The sequence below is a fragment of the Pelecanus crispus genome, chromosome Z (genome assembly GCF_030463565.1).
Source record: "Pelecanus crispus isolate bPelCri1 chromosome Z, bPelCri1.pri, whole genome shotgun sequence".
Lineage (NCBI taxonomy): Eukaryota > Metazoa > Chordata > Aves > Pelecaniformes > Pelecanidae > Pelecanus > Pelecanus crispus.
The window spans coordinates 84,434,739-84,458,504 of NC_134676.1; the positions used below are offsets into that span (position 1 = coordinate 84,434,739).

Here is a 23,766-nt window from a genome sequence, read left to right on the forward strand (position 1 = left end):
TTCCCTCAGGTACTGGATACCTTTCTCTACGGTGGTCCATTTGCTTGGGCGGTATAAAACATCCTCCTTGAAGGGATACCTTTCCTTCACGCTTGACAGAAGTCGCCTCCAGAGGCTGAGCGGTTTTGCCCCTTTTCCAATTGCTTTGTCAATGCCCCCTTCCCTGGAAAGGGATCCCAGCTGCTTGGCTTCCCTACCCTCTAAATCCAGGCTACTGGCCCCGTTATCCCAGCATCGGAGCAGCCAGGTGATGATGTGCTCGCCTGGATGACGACCAAAATCTTTTCGCATATCTCGCAGCTCACTCAGGGATAGGGATCGGGTGGTCACCATCTCATTTACGGGTTCTTCCTCCTCTGGTTCTCGTGATGGCCCTGGTTCATCTTCATCCCTTACTAAACGAACTGATTTCCTCGTGTATTTTTTCTTCTGTATAGGGGCAACTGATACCGGCGCAGGTTGGTTCTCTGGTTTAGCCACAGTGTCTGTCACTGGGGTTTGAGTAGCTGCAGTGCTCATGGCTGTGGCTGGAGTAGCCACAGTGCCTGGGGCAGGGGTTTGAGTAGCTGCAAGGCCTGTAGTGGGGGTTGGAGTAGCCGCAGGGCCTGTAGTGGGGGTTTGAGTAGCCACAGTGCTTGTTGTTTTGTCATCAGATCCAGAGACCTTCTCTTTCTTTTGAGGGTACTGATTAGCGTTGACCACGGCTCGATAGGCATGGGCCAGTCCCCAGCATGTTGCAATGATTTGTGTCTCTCTGGAGCTACCAGGGTGACAACATACTTCTTCCAAATACTTTACTAATTCTTCAGGATTCTGCACTTGTTCAGGGGTGAAGTTCCAAAACACTGGAGGTCCCCACTGCCCTAGGTACTTGCGCATACGATCCCACACACCCTGCCACTCATAACTATCCAGCCTTGGGGTAGATCTCTGGATGGTATTTTTAAACTGCTTACTGACCTTTATCAAAATGGAAACAACATTCCCAAGAATTATCAATAGAAGTATCTTAACTGCCCAGGGGTGTTCAAGATACAGGAAAGTTGTTGTAATGAAGGAGGAAACATCATAGAAGAAAGCAGCAAAGGTGCCATTCTGTATTTCCTCCACAACAAGCCTCTCAGAGTAAGAAGTATAATTGCTAACTCTCTCTATGAGGTAGTACCCGAAGTACAGTAGTGACTTCTGTATGAAACCCAAATACCAAAGAATGCTCAAGGTCAGGGCTTTGATAAGGAGCCTCCCAAGCAAAAGATCATGAATCACTGCAGAGCATAGCACACTACACAAACTGACAGCAAGCTTTAACGCGTGCTGCAAAAAAAAGAACATGGTGCAGATCAGAAGAACTAATATCGTGACCGGCAACTGTTAACAGACTCCTTAATACACTCTGATTAATCTGTTGTTATCTCAAGCCCCACGTTGGGCGCCAAAAAAGGACTGTCGTGGTTTAGCCCCAGCCAGCAACTCAGCACCACGCAGCCGCTCGCTCACTCCCCCTACCCCGATGGGATGGGGGAGAGAATTGGAGGAGTAAGAGTGAGAAACACTCCTGGGCTGAGATAAGAACAGTTTAATAATTGAAATAAAGTAAAATAGTAATGCTAATAGTAACAGTATAATAATGATAATAATAATAATGATACACGAAACAAGTGATGCACAATGCAATTGCTCACCACCCGCCGACCGATACCCAGACAGTTCCCGAGCAGCGATCGCTGCTCCCCGGCCAACCCCCCCCAGTTTATATACTGAGCATGACGTCATATGGTATGGAATAGCCCTTTGGTCAGTTTGGATCAACTATTCTGGCTGTGCCCCCTCCCAGTTTCTTGTGCGCCTGGCAGAGCATGGGAAGCTGAAAAAGTCCTTGACTAGCATAAGCAGTACTCAGCAACAACTAAAAACATCAGCCTGTTATCAACATTCTTCTCCTACTAAATCCAAAACACAGCACTATGCCTGCTGCTAGGAAGAAAATTAACTCTATCCCAGCCGAAGCCCAACCCCCTGCAGTGAGCAGGGACAGCTTTAACCAGCCCAGGGTGCTCACAGCCCCGTCCAACCTGGCCTGGGATGGTGCCAGGGATGGGGCCTCCACTGCCTCTCTGGGCAACCTGTGCCAGTGCTTCACCACCCTCATTGCACAAAATTTCTTCCTTATATCCTGAAAATCCCTTTGGATCACTAGTAATAAATACATATAAATAGAAGAACATGCCTTAAGATAAATAGTACTAATATATGTATGCATACACATAATTGCAAATTTATTTATCTTATGCACTGTTAAAAATGTCATTCTATATCTTATTTACTTTCACTCTTTGAAACTTGGTATCTAGCACTGTTAGTACTGTTAAAGCAGTTTTCTTCATATTTTTACTCCTATATAGTATGTTTTCAAACTGTGTTTGAAAATGCATTAAATAGGCAAATTGCTCTTCAGTCATTCATTTCCATAGCTCTTTTCTTTCTGCACAATATATGCATAATATTATCAATACTTTTATCATAATCATGAGTAAAATATCTTTTGGAATGATAATGGTTCTTTTTCAAATAATATGCAAGTACATATAGACTTTGGATTAAAGTGGACAAAAATTTGAACCAGAAGCCTTGGACCTTCACTGGCTTGTGAGAAACAGAATACCAGTTGAAAATAACGTTGTTTTCAAATACAAGGACTGGTGAAAAATTAGATAAGTTAGTTTTATGTCACTTCTGCATTACTTCTCTTACCCAAAGGATGAGAGGCAAAAATCAGATTGTGTCCAATCCACTGATACTAAAAATTAACCATTTTTACTAATTAATTATATTATATGATTATAATATATATAAGAACAGGATTATAGACTTTAATATTTGCCTTTAATTATTATTTAATAACAATAATAAACAATAATAAATGTATCAGTATTTGTACAGTTCTGTAGCAACCACTAGGATGCAGTAACGTGTGATAGGAATGGATGCCCCTTGGCCTCTTCCCTTTTTACTCTCGTTTACACTAAATACAATTCCAGCACAGAGGATATAGTCTGTTACATCCATCCTCCATTAACCATAATCAATTATCACTTGTTTTGCACCTTACTTTTGAACTTGGCTGTGAATTTTTCATCGTAATAACTTTCTTTCTCTGAAGCTTGTTTCTTTATGGATGGGATTTTCTAAGTTATATAAAGAAGGTAACTAACGTTAAAAATGCCACTTCTACAGAACTCATTTATGGTATATATGCTTTACTTTCTGGAGTGATTCAATGTCATTCCCACTTTTGAGTCAGTACTCTGTCTATTGCAGTAAGAGTAGAAGGACATTTAAAAATACCTCAGGAAAAGACATGAGGACTTTCTCAGGACAAGAGAATCTTTTTACAAGACATAAAAAAAGCCATTGCCATAACATGGAAAGAGTGAGAGTGGATGTAAATGCTTAAAACCGGAGGCAGAATGGAAACCCATTGGAATACAGCCTTTAAGAACTCCTAACCTAAGAGGTAAAATCTCCTCTTTCTTATAGGGTGCTTTGTCAAAATAGCATTAATAGTATTTGTGTTTTGTCATGTAATTATTTAAAGTTACTTTTTAACTTTTTTCATAGGTGCATATCAGTAATTTAGAAGTGTTGCTACATGTCTATAAGGTCACTGTCTGCCTATAAGACCCCAGATGAAAAAGAAAGAATTACACTTGTTCAACAAGAAAGACAGGTGTATAGCTTCTGAACTTCTCCAAAAGATAAGCTGATTTATTTTGAAATTAATTTTACTAATCAAACCAAATTAGTAGGAAGAATTTATTACAGACTTCAAAATTAACTTAAGTAAGCAATATCTGAGCAGGCTTAGCACATAGTGAATTTGTGCTCTTTGTGAATTCATGAAAACCTAAGGATTAAAAATAAAGCTGAGATTGTAATATAAAGGGAGAACTGAAACTAGAAAATAATTATTTTAAAGATAGTAATTTCAACATTGTAAGAAAATTAAAGAAAAAAAATCTTATTGTCTCTCATCCTCTGAAATACTTTTCTTATTATAGCAAAGCATAGAGCCAACTTCCTGCAAGAAAGCATGGTAGATACAGTTTGGGTAGTAATCTAATAAGAAAAGACCACATCTTGTCTACTGATAGTGTCTGAACTGTTTGAGAGACTTCTGGGCTAGAGCAGCTTGTTAAGTATGGTTTCTTAGCTCTCTGCTATGGACAAGCACAGGGCAGATTTCGGACTCTGAGGCAAAACCTCTACAAAGAATTTTAAACTGACATGGAGACAATCTGAGGGCTTTAAAGATTGTTTAAATATCACAATAACTTCAAATACTATAAAAAAACCAAGTGTCTAATGATAATGCAGTAATTCTGGTGCCAGCATTCTCAGTGTCCACTGCTGGCTATGTAATTCTTGCCAGGAAAACCCAACTCTGTGCCAGACAGTTTAATTCAACTACTCTTCTGACAGAAGTATAATAATACCTAGTAGGAAATTTGTTTTGACTACAAGTTATGTTAAAGCATCTGCCTATAGTCTCCAAGCAGTGGACAGCATCTGTGAAAGTATTTAATACCCCAGCAAGATTCCAAGTTACAGTAGTTTTATTCTTCAGTAGAGTATGACAAGGTGAGAATTGATCTTGTAAGCCTCAGTGCAGGTGTGAAAAAACGAGATGCCAACAAGATGCATCCTAATGGTATTTCCTTGTAGACTTTGAAGGATTTAGCTCTGTATAAGGAGTAGATATGTCTAAAAAGCAACTTTGAATTATAACTCATATATTAAAATCAAGAGAAATATTTTCCATTTTTAAAATTGAATGACAGATATTTTTACCCAATAGACAGCCATTTTACCAACAGAATCTCTGAATTCTTCTCTCAGTATTGAAGTCATTCACCTGATTTCTTGTTGAGAAAGCAAGATACAATAATTCGTAGTATGAAATCATAAAAAGGTGCATCCACCTTACTCTTTATGATGTTCCCTAAGAGAAACATTTTCATCTCCTACTTGGTACAAAAGACTGAAGAATATAGAAAAAAACACAAGAATAGATCTGCTCCAGCTTGAGCAACCCTCAACCTGGTGCAGAAGACAGCCTCTACTCTGAAGTCATAAATGGGTCTGTTGTACTCCACATTGCCAGCCTGCTTCTCCTGGATAATTTAATTCTGTAAAAAATAATGAATGAAGAACAGCACTGGATTTTCCTACAAAATCCACAAGCAGCATTGAAACTGTTAGATCCACTGCACAAAACCCTTGACTACTTGAAAAAAAAAAAAAAACAAACCCAAACCAACCTACTTGAACAGAGTAACTGACAACAACCTTGACAGTGAGTAAGACTATGACAACCGGACATTCTGAGGGATGGAAATCCTCTTTTTCAGAGGTTTGGGTCAGCAGCAAGGAAGTAGCAACACCTGGTAGTTTTGGGGAGCACATTCTGGAGACTGCTGCTATTCAACAGCTTCCTCAACAACCTGGACAAAAGCGTACAGACAGAAACACACATTTAGGACATTTACAGGTGACACTAAACTGGGGGAAGTGGGCACAATAGTTAACACAACAAAGAGTAGAGTGCCAAGTCATGGATGACTGGGCCAACAGAAACTCACAAAATTTACTGAGGTAAAGTGCAACTTTTTGCTCCAGCAACAGAATTATAATAACCTCGGCTGGGAACTGACTGTCAGTACCAACGGTACCCAACCCCAAGCCTGGGGTTTATGGCCAGTAGGGTGTATTCTCACTAGAAATAATGCAACCACACACTGGGCTGCATTAGGAGGAGTATGGCAAGCCAACTAAAGATAGTGATTAGCTTCATCTACTTGGCAACAGTTAAGCTTTACCTAGAATATTCTGTCCAGGTGTTGGGCCTACAGCTCAAGGAGGATGTGAGGAAACTGGAAAGGACTAGACTGCGTCATCTATGACAAGAAGTGGATGGATCTGGGCTCCTTTACTCGGGTAAAGAGGTGGCTAAAGGGTCGAGTCATCTAATGGCAGCCTACAAATATCCAAAGAGTAATTACAAAGACAACATTGACAAACTTTTCTCAGTGCAGATTGGTGTGATACAGCAAGCCATAGCCAGCAGCTTTGAAGATTCACACTAGGCCATTCTTTGCAGCAAGGCAGTGCAGCCGTGGAACAGGTTTCCCAGAGAGGTTGTAAAATCTCGATTCCTGGAGGTTTACATGGGTCAGCTAACACAGTCATCTCTGACTATTCTTGGTGATTGTCCTGCTTTGAGCAGGAAGTTGGACTAGATGACCTCCAGCAGTCCTTTCCAACCAACTTTTCTATTGTGCTGAAGTTACTTCAGGAAGGCCAGAGAAGGGTGGAGGAAAATGAAGCACAGAAAAATGAGTGAATATTAAAAACTGATGACCCAAGATTCATAGGTGAATTTACAACTGGGTCTAAGCAGCCTTGTCATACAGAAAAGACTCTAAGTGATAGTAGAATGCACAACGTTTGATCACAAAATTAGGAAGGAGAAAGCATATGCCAGAATCACTTTATTTGAAGTCAAGGATATTCCTAATTTTTCAGCACCCCTACTATTTTGTTGCATTTCAACAACATAATAAAGAATCTTGAATAATTTTAATTCCCTGGAAGCAATAGTTAATGCAGCATCTCTAGTAAGTTGGAAATGAGCCAGTCCTATTATTAGACAACTCCTGGAAAACAATGTTCTGTCATCACCACTTTTATGATTACACAAAACTTTCCTGAGCAGTCTAAAGATTAATTTAAACGTAGTCCCTGCAGGGAAATCTTCTAGTACCAAAAGAGAGCATGATAGATTTAAAATAAAAATCTTTATTTCACTTCCAGTTAATTTTACCAAAGTTTTGAAAGATATAGAGCCAAGCTAACAGATGGAAATTTTGATTCTACAGCTGTAATTGTAAAAAGAACTGATGAAGGACTGGTATTCTTTTAAAATCATGCATAACTTCTAAATTTGTTATTGATAGATTCGTAACATGATGAACCATGCACAACTCAGTAAATAACGGACCTAGGAATGCAACATAAAATTCAGGATATGAAAGTGTTTCCAACTGGATATGGTAATTCAAGAAGCTAATTTGGTAAATCTGTTTTTTCTATGTATTCTGGACACTGGGTTAGGCTACCTGACAAACCTTGGCTGTAATGAAACATACCATATAAAAGAACTGTTTTGACAACGGAGCCTCACAGATTTTGGAAATAAAAACTTCTGAATACACAGTCCATAAATATCCCTTTTTGCTTACATAAAAACATCTCTCTAACAATGTTTTTTAGTGTTAATGTTATTTTCGTAACTATATAACAAATATGACATTTTTTGTATTCTGACAAGCTGACAGATTTTGGTTATGATTTGCAGAATACTTCGTAGTAAATTAAATGAGGTGCTACACCCTGCACTTGTCAAGTTTTTGATCTCTAGAAAAGCAAATTAGGATACTGAAATTTATATGCCTAAATATGAAACCTATATGACCAAGTTGTTACTCTGTGGCATTTTACATAAAATATAAAATATGCTGCCTCACTCACTTCATTGGCACTTTATTCTAAAACTCAGTAACTTCTCAAGTTAGCACACATTTTTTATCATTCCAGGTACAGATAAATCTGTAAACAACATGGATTAGTGGAGGAGACTAGAATAGCTAAAAGGAACAGACTATACTACGTATTTATTTTAGTCCATGATTCTAAGGGCTTTCATACAGGAAAGGTGAAATGTCAAAATTGACAGTAGAAGCAGTTACAGCTACCACAATGTCCATTTCTCCCTCCATTACTACTGCCACAGCAGGACTACTTAATCTGCTCATGAGTCACCTTCTTAACTGCTATTTTTTCATGAGCCTGCATTGTATAAGATCAAACATCCAGTTACAATCTACTTTTGCATGTTCCTCAGAGCCCACAAACATTAAGATGAGCTGACATATGACAAAAAATAATTAGTTAAAGAAGCTTAAATGCAGGAGGTCTCCACCCTCTTCTTTGTACCACTAGTATCAACTAGAATATTCTTCTTTAGCATAACAAAATAAAAGTCAATTGAATAGGATTTGGCTTTCTTAGTTTTGGGGTTTGTTGTTTTTTTAACTTGTGATCTCACTTTGTATTGTCTCTTACACCAAATTTACAGCAGAATTTTTAGCATGAAAAAGCAATGAAAGATGCAGACCCAATTTCACAGTTGTGGCTTGTGAAGACATAATTTTATAAAGATGGACATTCTATACTCTTTCTCTTTTAAACAATATTTCGTATTTGTTGAAGCATACTGGTCATGTAAACAGATATCATTACAATAAATTATCTTTAAATTCCAGTACTTATAGAGTTATTATGCAATGACAGCAGAACATTCTAGTTTAACTGGAAGCTGAAGGTAGATAAGTCTGAACTAGTAAGATGAAATTTTTTCAATTGTATGAGTGACTATGTCCTTGAAAACCTTACCAAAGGCTTTGGTACCATAGTGGTAAAAGTTTTTAGACCGTAAGAATGTGTTTCTAACAAAATGTGTCCTAACTGATCTGTAAACTGCGAATTTGGGAGAGTAATTATTAATTAAATTCTACTATTTGTGTTACAGAGGAAATCAAACCAGACATTCACTACAGTCTATGTTATCACCAGACAAAAAAAATGTGCAGTATAGGAGTGTCATCCAAAGCTAATACAATCCCAGCAGATATAATGGGGCTTTAGGTAAGACCGTAAAGTTAAGTTCAAGACCAAATTGAGAAATAGTCAAAGGTTATTAAAATGTGTCAACATTATGCATTGCATTTATATTTCAACACAATTATTCACCTTGTAGATTTATCCATTAAGCTCAAGAACCAATTGTATCTCAAGTTGAATGTTTCTTTCATACTCACTCATACAAATTCTTCAGTGGTGAAGTTAAAATAGCCAGCACAGAGAGCAGACTATTGCAGTGGCTATGTATTTTATAGATCTTGAGATCTCTGTCTTCATGTGGATTCAGAAACTCCTGTACAGAGCTGCAAACTGACCAGAGCATATCTTCAGTGGACATCAAAATTTCTGCAATATCAATTCTGTAGGGGGAAAGAAGTGAAAATAACATTACTTAGGACATCAGGATAGTGGCAAATTTCAGTTAAATGAAGCCTTCCTCTGACAACACGAAATACCTAAATCATAGCATGGACTTCAAATTTTATCTTCCATCAGTGATGTAGAATTCTGAATCCACTACACTGTAAAAATTCAGCACTTCCACAGAAAAGTTGTTACTGAAACTGGTCAAAAGAGGACTTAAAAAAGATGGAAATTTCCTCTTCCAAATGACAATGCTACCAGACAGGAACAACTTACCTTCTAACCCACAACCAAATAAAACTAAATTTAATTTTCTTTATGTTAAAGTATAATTAGAATGTACATACTATTTTCAAATCCTGCTGGAGCAAAAAAGTAATGACAAGTGAACTAAATCTTCAATTTGCAAAACTTTAACTGCCAAGCAACATATTATGATGTGGAACATTTCTGAGTCAGTAACGCCTGTTGATATTGGCTGGCAGAGCATCATGGGTCATTGGCCTAAACAATAGAAAGAACTCAAATGACAACAACATAACCTCACAATACTATGCTGACATACAACAGATAGGAAACAAATGGATAACAGAAAATACATGGCAGGCATGGAGTTGGACTGAAAAAAGTACCTGGGGTACCTAAAAGCCAATGGATGCATACGTGATTATCTGCATTTTTAAGCATCATCTTATTTTCAGAAAATCTAGGCAAACACACATAAATAGACATTTGTTTATATTACAGATCAGATTTCTAACATTTCAAGAATCATCGGGAGAAAAGACGATCCCCCCCCCCCAAAAGTACAGTATTATAAAAAAAAGAGTAAAACCTCTATGATAAAATATATCAAATGATATTAAAAATTGTTTTTTTCATTTGTGCATGACTAGATGATTCAATTCACTTAGTGACAAATCACCTATTAAATAAAAACACGTTCTCTACAAAACGACAATGTAGAAAGTTCTTTCTTGTTCAGTATTTTGAAGCAAATTCATATAGAATTGACTAATACTACATTTAAGAAATACTGTATTAATACATATTCTTCATATTTCAGGGTATGGTTTTTTCCCAGGAATTTTCCAGGAAAGATTCCAGGAAACCTCTCTGTACCTTGTTGTGGTTTAACCCCAGCTGGCAACTAAGCCCCACCCAGCCGCTCGCTCACTTCCCCCCAGTGGGATGGGGGAAAGAATCGGAAGGGTAAAAGGGAGAAAACTCATGGGTTGAGACAAAGACAGTTTAATAGGGAAAGCAAAAGCCGTGGACACAAGCAAAGCAAACCAAGGAGCTCATTCCCTGCTTCCCACGGGCAGGCAGGTGCTCAGCCATCCCCAGGAAAGCAGGCCTCCATCACACATAACAGTGACTTGGGAAGACAAACGCCATCACTCCCAACATCCCCCCCTTCCTTCTTCTTCCCCCAGCTCTATGTGCTGAGCATGACGCCATACGGTGTGGGATATCCCTTGGGTCAGCTGGGGTCAGCTGTCCCGGCTGTGTCCCCTCCCAACCCCTTGTGCCCCCAGCCTGCTCGCTGGTGGGGTGAGGTGAGGAGCAGAAAAGGCCTTGGCTCTGTGTCAGCACTGCTCAGCAGGAACGAAACGTCCCTGTGTTACCCACACTGTTTCCACCACAAATCCAAAACACAGCCCCATACAAGCTACTGTGAAGAAAATTAACTCTATCCCAGCCTAAACCAGTACATTCTAAAGATTTGAAGGGCCTAATCATGGTAAAGTAGTGCAGGAATAGACCATATAAACAGGTATTTAGATATGCAGAATAAAACTTCAGGTTTTTTCCCATCTATTCCAAGAATGTGAACTTGTGCAAGTTACTTAAGCTTCCATGCTCCTTTTCATAATAAAACTTATGATGACAGCACATAACTCTTAGTTCACAGAGAACATATCTCTGCTGAGTGTCTCTCACCTCCTGTAAGTGCCAAGCTCTTAAGTTTTTAACTTGCATGGCCATCATGGACTATATCACTTTCAAAATCTAAGAAGAGGAACATACTCATATAGGAAAGGGCAGGATGAGAAATACACCAATTTCTTGAGTCAGACAAGATATTGGATAGAAAGAGAAAGGACAGAGATAGAGTAAGCTTCCACCTGGAGACACCTGCTCTAGTATTTTTCAAGAGACCCTCCTCTCTGGCAAAACATAAGAATCCCAACAAGAAGAACTTCCAGCTTCTTATTTCCTAAAATGACAGGAGAAGGAATAGCCTCTTCCTCCCCTCTCCTTCTGCACCATGACTTCATTCTGGCACATTTTGATGTGACCTTGTAGCTCTTTTACCTGAAAAACCCTATGAAAACCCAAATTCTGTTGGAACACATGGAGTTTTCTTCATGAATCAATGGCTTGATTTCTAACCCTGATGCTGCCCATTTTGCCCACATTTTTGTTTGCACCACCACTCCTCAATGCACTGTTCATCAGGAGGGTTTCAAACCAATCAAGCAGTTTATGGAACAATTTCACTAAGAGCTCAAGAGAGTTCTTTGATTCTGCTCAGTTTAGTATATGACTACCCCATATACTTAAATATACAAAATATATTGAATTAAAATGAACGTCAAAATACATAAATTGTGTCTATCCCCTCTGCTATGTTCATTAACACTTAAATTTGAATCAAAGCACTGTGTAACAGAAAACTAAGATTTACTTATTTTATCCATTTTATAGTGTGCATTAAATATACAACCATTACCTGATTTGTGGTGTTCTCTTGTAACTGGGGTAGGCCTGACAGTATCTGGAGCACAGCATAGCCAAAGATTGCTCTAGTACATCTGTAAGAATCTCCTGGGCAGTCTTGGGAGGTAGAATCGTCCATAGATCATGATGAAGAGCACAGCAGAAGTAATGCCACATCTGGACAGAGAATGAGCATCTTTCCCCCTAGCAAAACCACCACACATTAAATAATAAAAACACACCTTCCAAAATGTCAGTTTCAGTTCCTGTAGGTCTAATTAATTCAACCTGAAAGGAAATAGCTGAAGAGTTTCAGGCGCATGATGACCAAAAGATGGTCCTTGACAAGATGTGAAACATCTTTATTAGCAAGGAAACATATGTTCTATTTCAGTTACAAAACTAGAGTTCTGCCACAGAACCAAACCACAGCATTTGACCTCTTATACACTTAATTAAGCTATTCTCAAAACCCATAATGTTGTAAGTCTAGTTTAAGAACATATATAGTATTCTGTACTCACTAGAATAGTCAGAGGAATTTAATATAACAGTTTCTTTGTTCTCAAAAGAAAATAATTATCTAAATTACTAAAGCCAGATTCATAATTGCCACACATAACCATGATTATGAAACTTTGGTTATATATAATGGATATGCAGTAAAAGCAGAAAAAATAACAACCAAACAAACTGATAAGAGATATCCAGAATTTTTTAGTAAGATTTTTTTTTCATCTTGTAATGGTAACTCATTGAAACTAAACATCTTCTGGGAAGCAATCTGCATTGGTATTAATATTTCATTGTCTATACAGAATCACCCCAGTAAGACACAGAGATAAATACAGAGGAGTCAAAATCACAGTTGTTAATCCATAATATCTCTAAGAAGTATATAGTGCAACTCACATTTAAATATTTCAACTAATACCTATTCAGAAAATAGCATTATGATAAAGCTGTATCAGTACAAAGACTTGAATCTTCACTTTCCACATTCCAGTGGAGTTGAGAAATATTTTAAGAATTTGTTGAAACTTTAGCATTATCAGAATTATAAAACAACCCCAAGATTTTTAAAACACTGTAAGAGTTTGATAGGAATTCTCAAATAGTAATAAGCCAAAATAATCTGGCTTCTTTTTAAACATACCATATTAGCAGATTACTGGAAGTTGTCATTATTCAGTATTTTTCTGCCGTAATGTTTGAAGCATATTTTATATTAAAAAGTGGTGAAATATGACAAAGAACAAAAGTACCAAATTCGTGACCACTGCTCTAGTCATTAAATTTATGATTGGCTTAGGCATCTCTAAAATCCCATTTAGAAAAAAAAAGAAAAACAAATCATTAAGATGTCCAATTTTCCAAGTTTCACTAATGCAGAAGAGAAAAATTTAATACAAGTAGGTTTCAAAAGAAAATTACATGCCCAATTTTCTTCGTACATGCAACCATGGACATCTTATAACTGTTTTAAGCATATTTCAACAGGCAAACCAAAAACAATCACTCTGGTATTTTGAACAATCAAGCAAATGGCAAGTGTTTCCACACAGGTAAAATAGGATTGTCTTATATTAACCAAAAATGGATATACTAAAATAATGGACATATTAAAATAATTTCCTATTTTTCTTATATGAAATAAAATTACAATATTATTGCATGATATACTAAAACATCATGATAAGAAAGTACAAGTTTACTTTATAACTCAATTTATAATGTAACTTCATAACGTTGGGTAACTCAAATGTTAATGCATTTCCATAAGTCTGGGTTTCTTAGATATACCACCATGAAGTACATTCCAGTAGAACTTATCCAGAAATAAAACCCTAACCCTACCTTACAGACATTTTACTAACATTTTCTTCTCTTTGCAAAAAGATTTCAACTGTTACAGAATAAACTTACCAGGTAAAAAATAATTTGTTTGATGCCTAATGGAAGCTAATTTATTTTGGTCATACCTTTAATTTACAAAAATAAATTAAAAAAATTTCAAAAACATGCAGACTTCACAACCAGAAATATAATTTTAAACTGCCTTTCTAATGTAGGGTATTTATTTTTTTAAGTAACTGAATGTTGGCAGGTTTTACTTTTTAACTATGTAACTATACACACAAATTGCTTCATTTTCTCTGCTTTATTTAATTTAAAGCAGTAAATTGAATAATACCCCTTTTCTAACATTGTACCTCCACCGCAGAAGCAAGTTTCACTCAAGTTTTAAATGAGAGTCATTCTCCTTTTCTGACCTGTTTTTCTATTTGTTGCCATTTCTAAACAATTATACTGGTAAACATCTGCTATTTTTGCACACTTTGTACAATACAAACAGATGTGAGCTTTTATTTAGCTTATATATCAGGAATCGAGCAGCTGCACTTTATTACATAAGCCACTCAATATTATCTTTGAACAGACAATTCTTTATTCTTTGACTGTTAGAAAACATAAGTTCCCAAAGCTACAGCAGATGTGTGCTGCACTGAAAGCTCTATTGGAAAATGTAATCTGGAGAGCTGGCCCAGTGGCACAGTGGGTGTTCAGTGCACTCTACCAGGGAGATCCTGAACCCAGGGAGTTTCGCTCCCTGGCAGCTTAGACTCTGAGTGCTGAATGGGAACTGCGCTCTTAGAACTCAACTCAGATCTCACATTACCACAAATTCACTACTTGTATCTGACAAAATCTCTGCTTAACTTTCCTAAAAGGTATTAAAAACTTTCTGTGATCTCAGAGTGACTATAATCTCTGTGTTTACCCTCTAATCATAACTGGTCTTTTGGCTTTTCTTTTAATTTCAGTTACCACTATTGGATCAGGTGCACATCAGAGGAAGGATGAGTGAGCAGGTACTGAACTGCTTATGGAGGTCCAAAAATACTTAAAAATCTATTATTCTTATTTTAACAATGTAGAAAATTCTTTTATAGAATGTAATAACCATTTACTACCAATCTTGTTCTCCTCAGACGTTACCATTGCCAAACAAACACATAAATGCATATGGAAACTGCAGCTCTGTGTAATCAAACACAGACACTGTCCTCTGCTCCTTCCTTGTTTCCCTTTGTCTCTCTGTGGTTTTGTCTTCTTTCTGAATGACTTACACATCAAGTAAGTCAAGCAGTTTTATTAGTCAATGCGTCATTAGTAGGGAATGGAAAGGAAGATTATCACATAGTCTTTCTAATACCACTCTAATGTCCTATATTATTGGAGAAAAAGAAGAAAGTAACTTCATGTGATCCCTGAAGTGTAGGATTGCCATTTAGTTTGTAATTAAGTATGCAATACAAGAATGAGGAAAGAGAGGTTTCTTCCTCTTCCTTCTCCCCTAGTCATGCACACAAAACCAAAGGACAGGCAATGCTTAGCTTATTTTGTGGGAGCACAAGGGAATGTATTTTTTTCCTTTAGGGAATAGCATTCAGGATTTACAGATGAGGACTGAATCTTTTATACTTGCATGTAATACTCAAAACTGGGGGACAAATGGGAAAGGGTAGTGAGGGTTCTGACCTAAACCAGATTCAAGAGCTAGGCTACTCAAAAGACAAGCAGAAGCAGAGAGCCAAGCGCAGCGTCCCCTTAAAGAAGCAAGATCATGATGCTGTTTACAGCGGTGGATCCCAGTAAGAATGCAGCAAGGGCTGTGAGCCATACCAGAGCCTGCTCTTGATGACTGGCAAGGTCTTCTGGTGCCTGGCTCCATGCTACTCTTGTCTTCTGAGCTCAGCAGGATCTGCATGACTTATGAGGCAGAGCCTCATACTTCCTCCTGAGCTTAGACCTCAGAAAGAGCCACCTCTCACTGCTAGAAGTTTCAGCAGGATGTTGCCTCTGTAACAAGCAATACGTCTTAAGCTCTTCCATTTGGGATGCCTACAAGAGCTCAATGGAAGTAGCAGCTGCTCAGCATCATGCCTCCTGAAGGTGCTCTGAGCAGATCATTGTCCATTCTTGGGCCATGGCCCATGGCCCAGTAAGAAGAGCAGAGTGATGATGTAAAATTACATTCTTCCCACCTCAAGTCCTGCAAGAGTACAGAGCCAAGACACCAGCTTTCTTCATCCCTTCCTACACACATCAGTTCCGACCAGTAATGATAAAATTGCTTAGCTAATCTATATTCTTTCTTCTTGAGACAGCTATTTCTGGCAATTAGGTTTCCTCCACAGTGAACAGTTATTGGGTCACTAATAAACAGGGCACAGCACTATACGGACTACAGACAGGGAAGATCATACCATGATTTATATGCCAAAAGTTGCCAAAAGCCACTAAATTTCTTACCTTCTTATCTACCCAGGGCATCTGGGCTCACATTCAAAGAAAAGTAAAATGCTCATTTACTTGTCTTTGAGGAATGGGCATTTTGATAGATTACTCACATTAAGGTCTGCATCACCTGTCCAGTACAGATCTTTGTCACTGACTCAGCAGCTTTCTATATTACATCTGTAGAATATGTGTATCATGTAGAGTTTTTTCTCATGTAAGAATTCTAGAAAATACTTAGCAAAAACACCCTAATTCTCTCACACAGCAAATTATATAAGGAAAGGCAGGACTTTGGCTCCAGGAGATCTCAGTTATTATTGATAAAAAATGTATAATACTTTCACTTCATCCTGAAAGTAAGTGAAAATTATTTCAAACAGTATATGTCAGTCCATGTCTGCATTTAACTGGATGAAGAAAAAACCCCAATAAATGATAATAATTCACTTGATCCTTAGGGTTTTTTCACAGAATCATTAGGATTATAGTTTAAGAGCAGACCTGTGACTTCAAAATGCAGGTGAAATGGCACTAGTAATTTCCGAAATATATTGTTGAATCCTGAACGTAACTATATTGACCATCTTACTTTGTTACATCCTTCACTCATAAAAGGTAACAACAGGAATCTACTGAAAATAAAAGTCAAAGAATCACATTAAAAATTTCCAGGAGAAAAATAGCTGTCTTTCATTTTCATGTCACACTTTCTACAAGAAGAAGAGTTAAAATGATGGTGTCTTCTTTACTGAGTTCTATATAAATGTCTTGAACTTGACACAAAATATTTTATTAAGCCAATGACACAAGCACTCCATGGTAATGATTTATGTCATCTTTAAATGACTATGTTTTCCTACATCATTTCTACAGAGACATTTGCCTGCAATAACAGGTATTTCAAAATAGTAAATTCCAATAATCCTTATATATAAATAATTTTGATCTTATGCTTCGAATTAGTCAGAGAGCTGGCAACCAGTAAAATACATTTTGTAAAAGGGAGGCACAGTAAACTTAACCTCACACCTCATAAAAAGCTTTGTAGTCATCCCAGTGGTGGCTCTCAGCATCCTGTAAAATGCTTGTAGCACAAACTGTGACGCAGTAGTTCGTAACTTGAAACTGGAGAACGTTGATGAATTCCTGATATTGTTGGACAGGCACTAGGAACAGGGGTCTGTTCAGAGAGAATGATCAAAGAGGCAAAGATTGAAAGGCTGTGCAGTAGGAGGTAACAATCCCCAGTACTGCAAATGGTTTTGATTATTAGGTATCAATCATTCATTTCCTCTCAGTCCTGGAGTCTGAAGCTAGCATTCACTTTTCAAAAATATCTGATCTTTGTTTCAAAAGTTCTTTAAATATATCTGCTCATCTATAAATTCTCATTCAACCAAGTCACTGAGAAATATACTACTTCATCCTATTTTCTGAGATAAAAGTACATTTGTCATTCAGTTATTGGGAGATTCTGGGTTGAAGCATAATTGCATCAGCACTGAGTGTGATAAAACATAAACACCAAATGCAGAGATTATTTTCGGTAGGTATGTGAAACTCTTTCATAATACACTTAAGTAGAATTATTGAGCAATACTTTGGCTCAGACTTCCCATTCACAAAGATACACTTCATGCAGGAGAGAGTAAAACAACAGAGGGAAAGTAGCTCAACAGTGCATACAAGCCCTTAGAAATCATACATTCCTTGAACATTGCGCTAGTTCAGGTGTCCTTCCCAAAAGGCCCAGTTTCTACTTTTAAATTACATATGGCCAGAAACACATGGACCAGTAAAGAGATTCCTAGTATCTTAAGTCAAAATCTCCTAAAAGCACAGTAAATGTAGTTATATTGCCCCCCCAGGTCAAGCACTGTCTTAGACTTTACACTATTACCTCATATCTTCTCTAATTTTAATTCTGCATGCAATGAAAAATAAATTCTAAAACTACATTAAATTAATTTGTTCACATTTCTGAATACAGACAGTGTAAGGAAAAAGCACAGGAATGTGTATTTGTACTGTCCTCTAAGACTGCTATGTCCTAAATCAGATTTTATGAAAATTCAGCTATTGCAAAGGTCAGAAAAGGAAATTAAGGCCTTAGCCCTCTATTTAAATGAGAGCAGAGTACATTCAGTTCACTGGACAATCCTATTTACTCAAGCTTAATAAATAAAAAATATTGATCTGCAAATCAAATGCAGATCTTAAACATAAATAATTTGTTTTGTAATGGCTGCTTTAGATTATCAATAGCTTTGATTCAGGTCCTTCCATAAATAGTACACGCAGTGTGTGTGCTAAAAAATATGATGCAATTTGGAAAACTACCACCATACTGTATCACCAAAATGGAATGAGGTCCTACATTATTTATGTTTGAATTAAACCATTATAAGTAAAAGGGACTCACTTTTTGCTCGTTTCTCTCATTAAATTGCTATACATTGTAAAATGCTGAGACACATATATTGCTGTGGAAAGGGCAGCATACAAGTCTTGCAGGGGAGCCTTTGAGGGAATGTCTTTGCTTTTCTCCTCTAGTTTTGCCAGGACAGCTGTTGCCACTTTGCTGCAGGCCTCTACAAAGTTTGCTCTAATTTCCTGAAGAGAATCATCTCTGCATGCCAGAGCCAATGGAAGCAATGTGTCAAGTTCTTCCATGATGTCAGAACAAAACTGAGAGAAATAAACGTGGCATCAAGTTATTTGTATTCTGACAGCACTGTTTAATTTATACACACTATGGTCAGATTCCTGAATAATGAAATTGGCATAAAACATAAATATATTAAATCAGCTTTACAAACATTTCATTCTGTTATACAGGGGAGAAACATTTATCTACAGTAAATTAATTATTTCATTCCTTCTTGCTTTAAAGCTGCATAATATATATTGCGGGGAAAAAATTAAAATCATCTTATGCTAGTAATGCCTTAATTTTGGTTATGATTTCATTAGATGTACATTCAAAGCATAAGGTTAATTCCTTGTAAACAAAGATAATTTTCTAAATTAATTTATTTTTAAAAATACACACATCTCTTAATACTGGATTTGAAAACAAACTTGTCATCTCTTAGTAAATTCATACATTGATCTCCCTAAAATTATCTCCCAAAAACTTGTGTTATTTTAAGCAAACATTCTTTAACCACATTCCAAATTTGCTAGAACAGTTGCAAAGCTTACAAAATAAAAAAAAAAACTTTCAAACACACATTCCCTTAGACAAACAATTTAATTAAGTGTCATAAATGACCTTTCAGCCAAATCAAAAAACTCTAATTTGGCCATATTATTGGTTATGCTGATTAGCTAAATGGCATGTCTAAGGATATGAATACAGGAAATCCCTTTATAGCTATGCTTCAAAGCTTTCAGCATTTTCCCATCAAACCACTTGGTAACAGAGCAGATACTAATCAGAGTGTTTTAGAACTTTGTGGATGAAAAAAATAATTCCAGCAAAGTTTAAAAGTCAATTCTTTCAAGTATAGACTATGGGCTATTGTATAAAGCTCTGTTCAGCCTCATATTGTAATGCCTCTCACTTTCTTCTTAATTCCATTTATATAAGATATAGAATATTAATGATACTGTAAGTACTTCAAAGTGTAGATGGCAAACAGCCTTGGCATTCTGTCTCCCCTCAAACTTCAGATCTTTTGATACCTGCCTTAGCAATTCGTTTTGGTTGCTCCTCCTGTTGGACTGCTCCGCAGGACTCCCTCATTTGCTCGTTGTTTACAAGACTCATTGTATAGCCTGCAGCTGAAAACTCATCTTTCTGCTCATGTTGAAGAATTTGAGTTGAAAAATCCTCAATTGCTATTGTTATACAGTGAGCCACAGAAGAAGACAAGTCTTTAAATGCACTTCTCCAGCCAAAATTCAGTAAAATAGGCTGAAATACATATTTATATTAAAACAGTCCAAATTAATTGTTGAGTGTTATTATTGTCTGAAACTTATACAAACATCCATACTTAAATTAAAAGACACCATCATCTTTTGAAATTCATTTTAATGACTTAAAATATAGTCTGCTAGTCTTGAAATGATTCTGCTAGCCTTCTATGATTCTGCTAGCCTTCTATGATTCTGTGAAATCATATTAAAAGCAGTATACACACTAACAGAAATGAACATACATAACAACTTTAAATTTGTCATCAAATGTATAAAAAATCCTGTTTAAACAAGACTGCTTTTTAAAAGCCATTCTTCATCTTTACATTATTTATAATCTTTAGCAGAAGCTATTTAACAAAGTCAAATACATTTATAACCATTTTCAATAGTTTAACAAGTAATACAGCAATGGATACTCTGTAATAATTTTCACTGCAAGGTGACAACTGGAAGTTACTATACCATGAATATTAATAGAAAACATTTAGAGATGCTGGTTTTAAGACAGCCGCACCAGACTTCACTTCTCTAGAGCTGGATTTCGCAACAATTAAAATGTTTAAATAGAGATTTCTAGTCTTTAGCTAATTCTGGCTCTTACTATGTTTTACATCAGTTCCCTGCCTTCTATAAACAGAGACTTCTGATGTTGTCTGAAGCAAGAAGTAGACACAGTAGGAGACCATTACTTTTCCACTAATCTGACTTTGCATTGCTCATATGACACACAGCAGACTTAAACCTTACCAGAAGCGGCCAATTGAGATTTGCACCACTGTAAGAGAAATATTTTAATGACGTAAGATGTACAGGAAAGATCCCCACTATAAGGGCATAGTAAGAGAAAAGAAAAGAAGGATTCCTAACAAGTTGCAGCTATAATATTAAATTGGAAGACAATGATGGGCTACGAAGTGGAGCCCTTCCAGTTTACTCCAATTGAGAAGTTGCCTCCTCCCCTTCCCCTTCTCCACTCCTAACACACAACTCCAGTGCACACAGAGGCAGCCCCCACAGACACCCATTTTTGCACTCCCTCTTTTTTTTTTTTTTTGATCTTCAGTCAAGTAAAGCTCAATCTTCTTGAAGTATTGTTCTTTGTAATCCATGAAATATAGGAACATTAGTCTCACAAACTGATTCAAAGCATATTTAAAAAAGCCATTTCAGCATTACAATTGAGCCATTAGGAAATTAAATTCTACTGTTACAAAGTAGCAGACTTGTTAGAGAATTTAGGTCCCACAAATTCAACAATAAAATTTGTTTAGTAGTAAATGGAAGCCAGACTAAAGTTTGTACATACAGTCTACAAAGGACAGTGCTTACTACACAGAAGTTTGTTGGCATCAAAGAAATCGGACATTGTGTGAGTACTTATCCCTATAGGAAGCATCATTATGATCAAATGCTAAGAACTTGATAGATTTTTTTAAGATTCTGCTGTATTTGAGAATATATTTATTTATTATTTATTCATATTTATATACATATAATTAATATATTATATTCATTATTAATACTGAAGGAAGCTATCACATCTTAGCATTTTTTTACTGCTGTGTTAGGAGGTACCTTATACTTCTGATGTTAAATCCATTCTGCTATTAAATCTTAAATAACAGCCACTTCTTCATGAATGCCTTAAGATTTTATTCCACCTTAACTGAGACTTTGCACCTAAAATTAATTGCAGTAGCTAAATAATGAACCTATGGCAATAGGTTTTTAAAATTAATATGGTGACAGACTACACTGGAGACACAGACAAAAGAAAATCCCCTACAAAGTGTAAGACTCTTTCATACTCACCTCTTCTACCTGAAGTAACTGTTCAGGAAGCACACTGGTTTCATTTGCTCTAGTTTCTCCTATTAAAAGCTCCCCACTAGCTTTCTTCAGAACTCCTGCACAGTAGGATAAAAGGGATCAAAGTTAAGATTAATTCTGTAGAAAAGTCAGCAGCTACAACACCTTCTGATATATCAATAAGTAGCATAAAAAAACCCTCAACAAGATGTAGGGAATACTAATGTTATGATAAAGTCAAATTCAGCTTATACACAGCTCCTTTTATATAACATGATGAAATCCACATCCCATTGTATTCATATTTTATACAAAAGCACATATAATGTGTAAAATATAGTTTCTTTTATCATTAATTCATTTTTATACTGATTGCGCAGTCACCTGTTCCTAGGGAGAACAGATAACGTTAGAACAGCTGCATAGAAATTAATTTCTATTCTTTGTTCAACAAATTATATGAATTGCACACTAATGTATTTTTATAGTTTTTAATTATTTGGAAATGCCAATATGATAAGAATAAAAAGACAGTTAATTAGTACAGTTATTATAAGCAAAATAGTGGCGACAGGAACAAGAACAAGTGAAGCTCCTTAAGAAGGGCTGGTACAAAGCTCACTCATAAATCTTGGAGTAATGGGAATATTGCCCCAGTTGTCACAAGGACAAACCAGTATCTGGGGTAGATATCACTTTCATCAGCATTACAAGCAATCTCAGAGGTTGCTGGAGTACACTGATGATAACTTCCTCCTCCAAGTGATAGAGGAGCCAATGATGAGAGGTGCTCTGCTGGATCTCATACTCACCAAACAGGAGGGACTTGTTGGGAATGTGGAGGTCAAAGGCAGCCTTGGATGCAGTGACCATGATGGAGATGGTGGAGTTCAGCATCCCAATGGCAAGGAGGAGGATGAAAAGCAAGCTCACAACCCTGGACTTCAGGAGAACAGACTTTGGCCTCTTCAAAGATCTGCTTGGAAGAGTCCCATAGGATAAGGCCCTCAATAGAAATGGGGCCCAAGAAAGCTGGTTAATAATCAAGAATCACCTCCTCCATACTCAAGAGAGTTGGGAAAAAAATGCCAGGAAGCCTGCATGGATGAACAAGGAGCTCCTAGCCAAACTCAAACACAAAATGAAGCCTACAGAGGGTGGAAGCAAGGATGGGTAACCTGGGAGGAACACAGAAACAATGTCTGAGCATCCAGGGTTGCAGTTAAGAAAGCTAAAGCCCAAATGCAACTAAATCTGGCCAGGGATGGCAAAGAAAACAAGAAGGGCTTCTACAAGTACACAGGTGACAAATGGAAGACTAGGGAAAATGTGGGTCCATTGCTCAATGAGATGGGGCACCTGGTTACACAGACATGGAAAAGGCTGAGGTGCTGAATGCCTTCTTTGCCTCAGCCTTTACTAGCAAGACCAGCCTTCAGGAATCCCAGATCCCGGAGACCAGCAGATAAGGTTGGAGCAAGGAAGATGTACCCTTGGTGGAAGAGGATCAGGTCTGGGAATACTTAAGCAAACTAGATACACATAAGTCCATGGGCCCTGATGGGATGTACTCACAAGTGCTGAGGGAGCTGGCAGATGTCATTGCAAGTCTACTGTCAATAATCTTTGATCTATCACGGCAACTGGGAGAAGTGTCCAAAGACTGGAGGAAAGCAAATGTCACTCCTATCTTCAAGAAAGGCAAGATGGAGGACTCAAGGAATCACAGGCCAGTCAACATCACCTCAATCCCTGGGAAGGTGATGGAGCAGCTAATCCTGGAAACCATTTCCAGGCACATTATGGACAAAAAATTCATCAGGAGCACTCAGCATGGCTTCACCAAGGGGAAGTAATGCTTGACCAACTTGATAAACT

At 37.1% G+C, this 23,766-nt stretch overlaps 1 protein-coding gene across 1 annotated transcript in view; it reads right to left on the minus strand.

Annotated features, from left to right (window-relative positions):
- KIAA0825 (KIAA0825 ortholog) overlaps window positions 1-23,766 on the minus strand; it is a 238,794-nt gene that overhangs the window by 154,502 nt on the left and 60,526 nt on the right. The window contains exons 5-10 of the mRNA XM_075726885.1: window positions 21,892-21,986; window positions 19,844-20,071; window positions 18,575-18,840; window positions 17,182-17,332; window positions 11,861-12,051; window positions 8,937-9,119 (exon numbers count right to left, since the gene is read on the minus strand). Coding sequence (XP_075583000.1) covers window positions 8,937-9,119; window positions 11,861-12,051; window positions 17,182-17,332; window positions 18,575-18,840; window positions 19,844-20,071; window positions 21,892-21,986 — 1,114 coding nt within the window. The remainder of the gene's footprint in view (window positions 1-8,936; window positions 9,120-11,860; window positions 12,052-17,181; window positions 17,333-18,574; window positions 18,841-19,843; window positions 20,072-21,891; window positions 21,987-23,766) is intronic.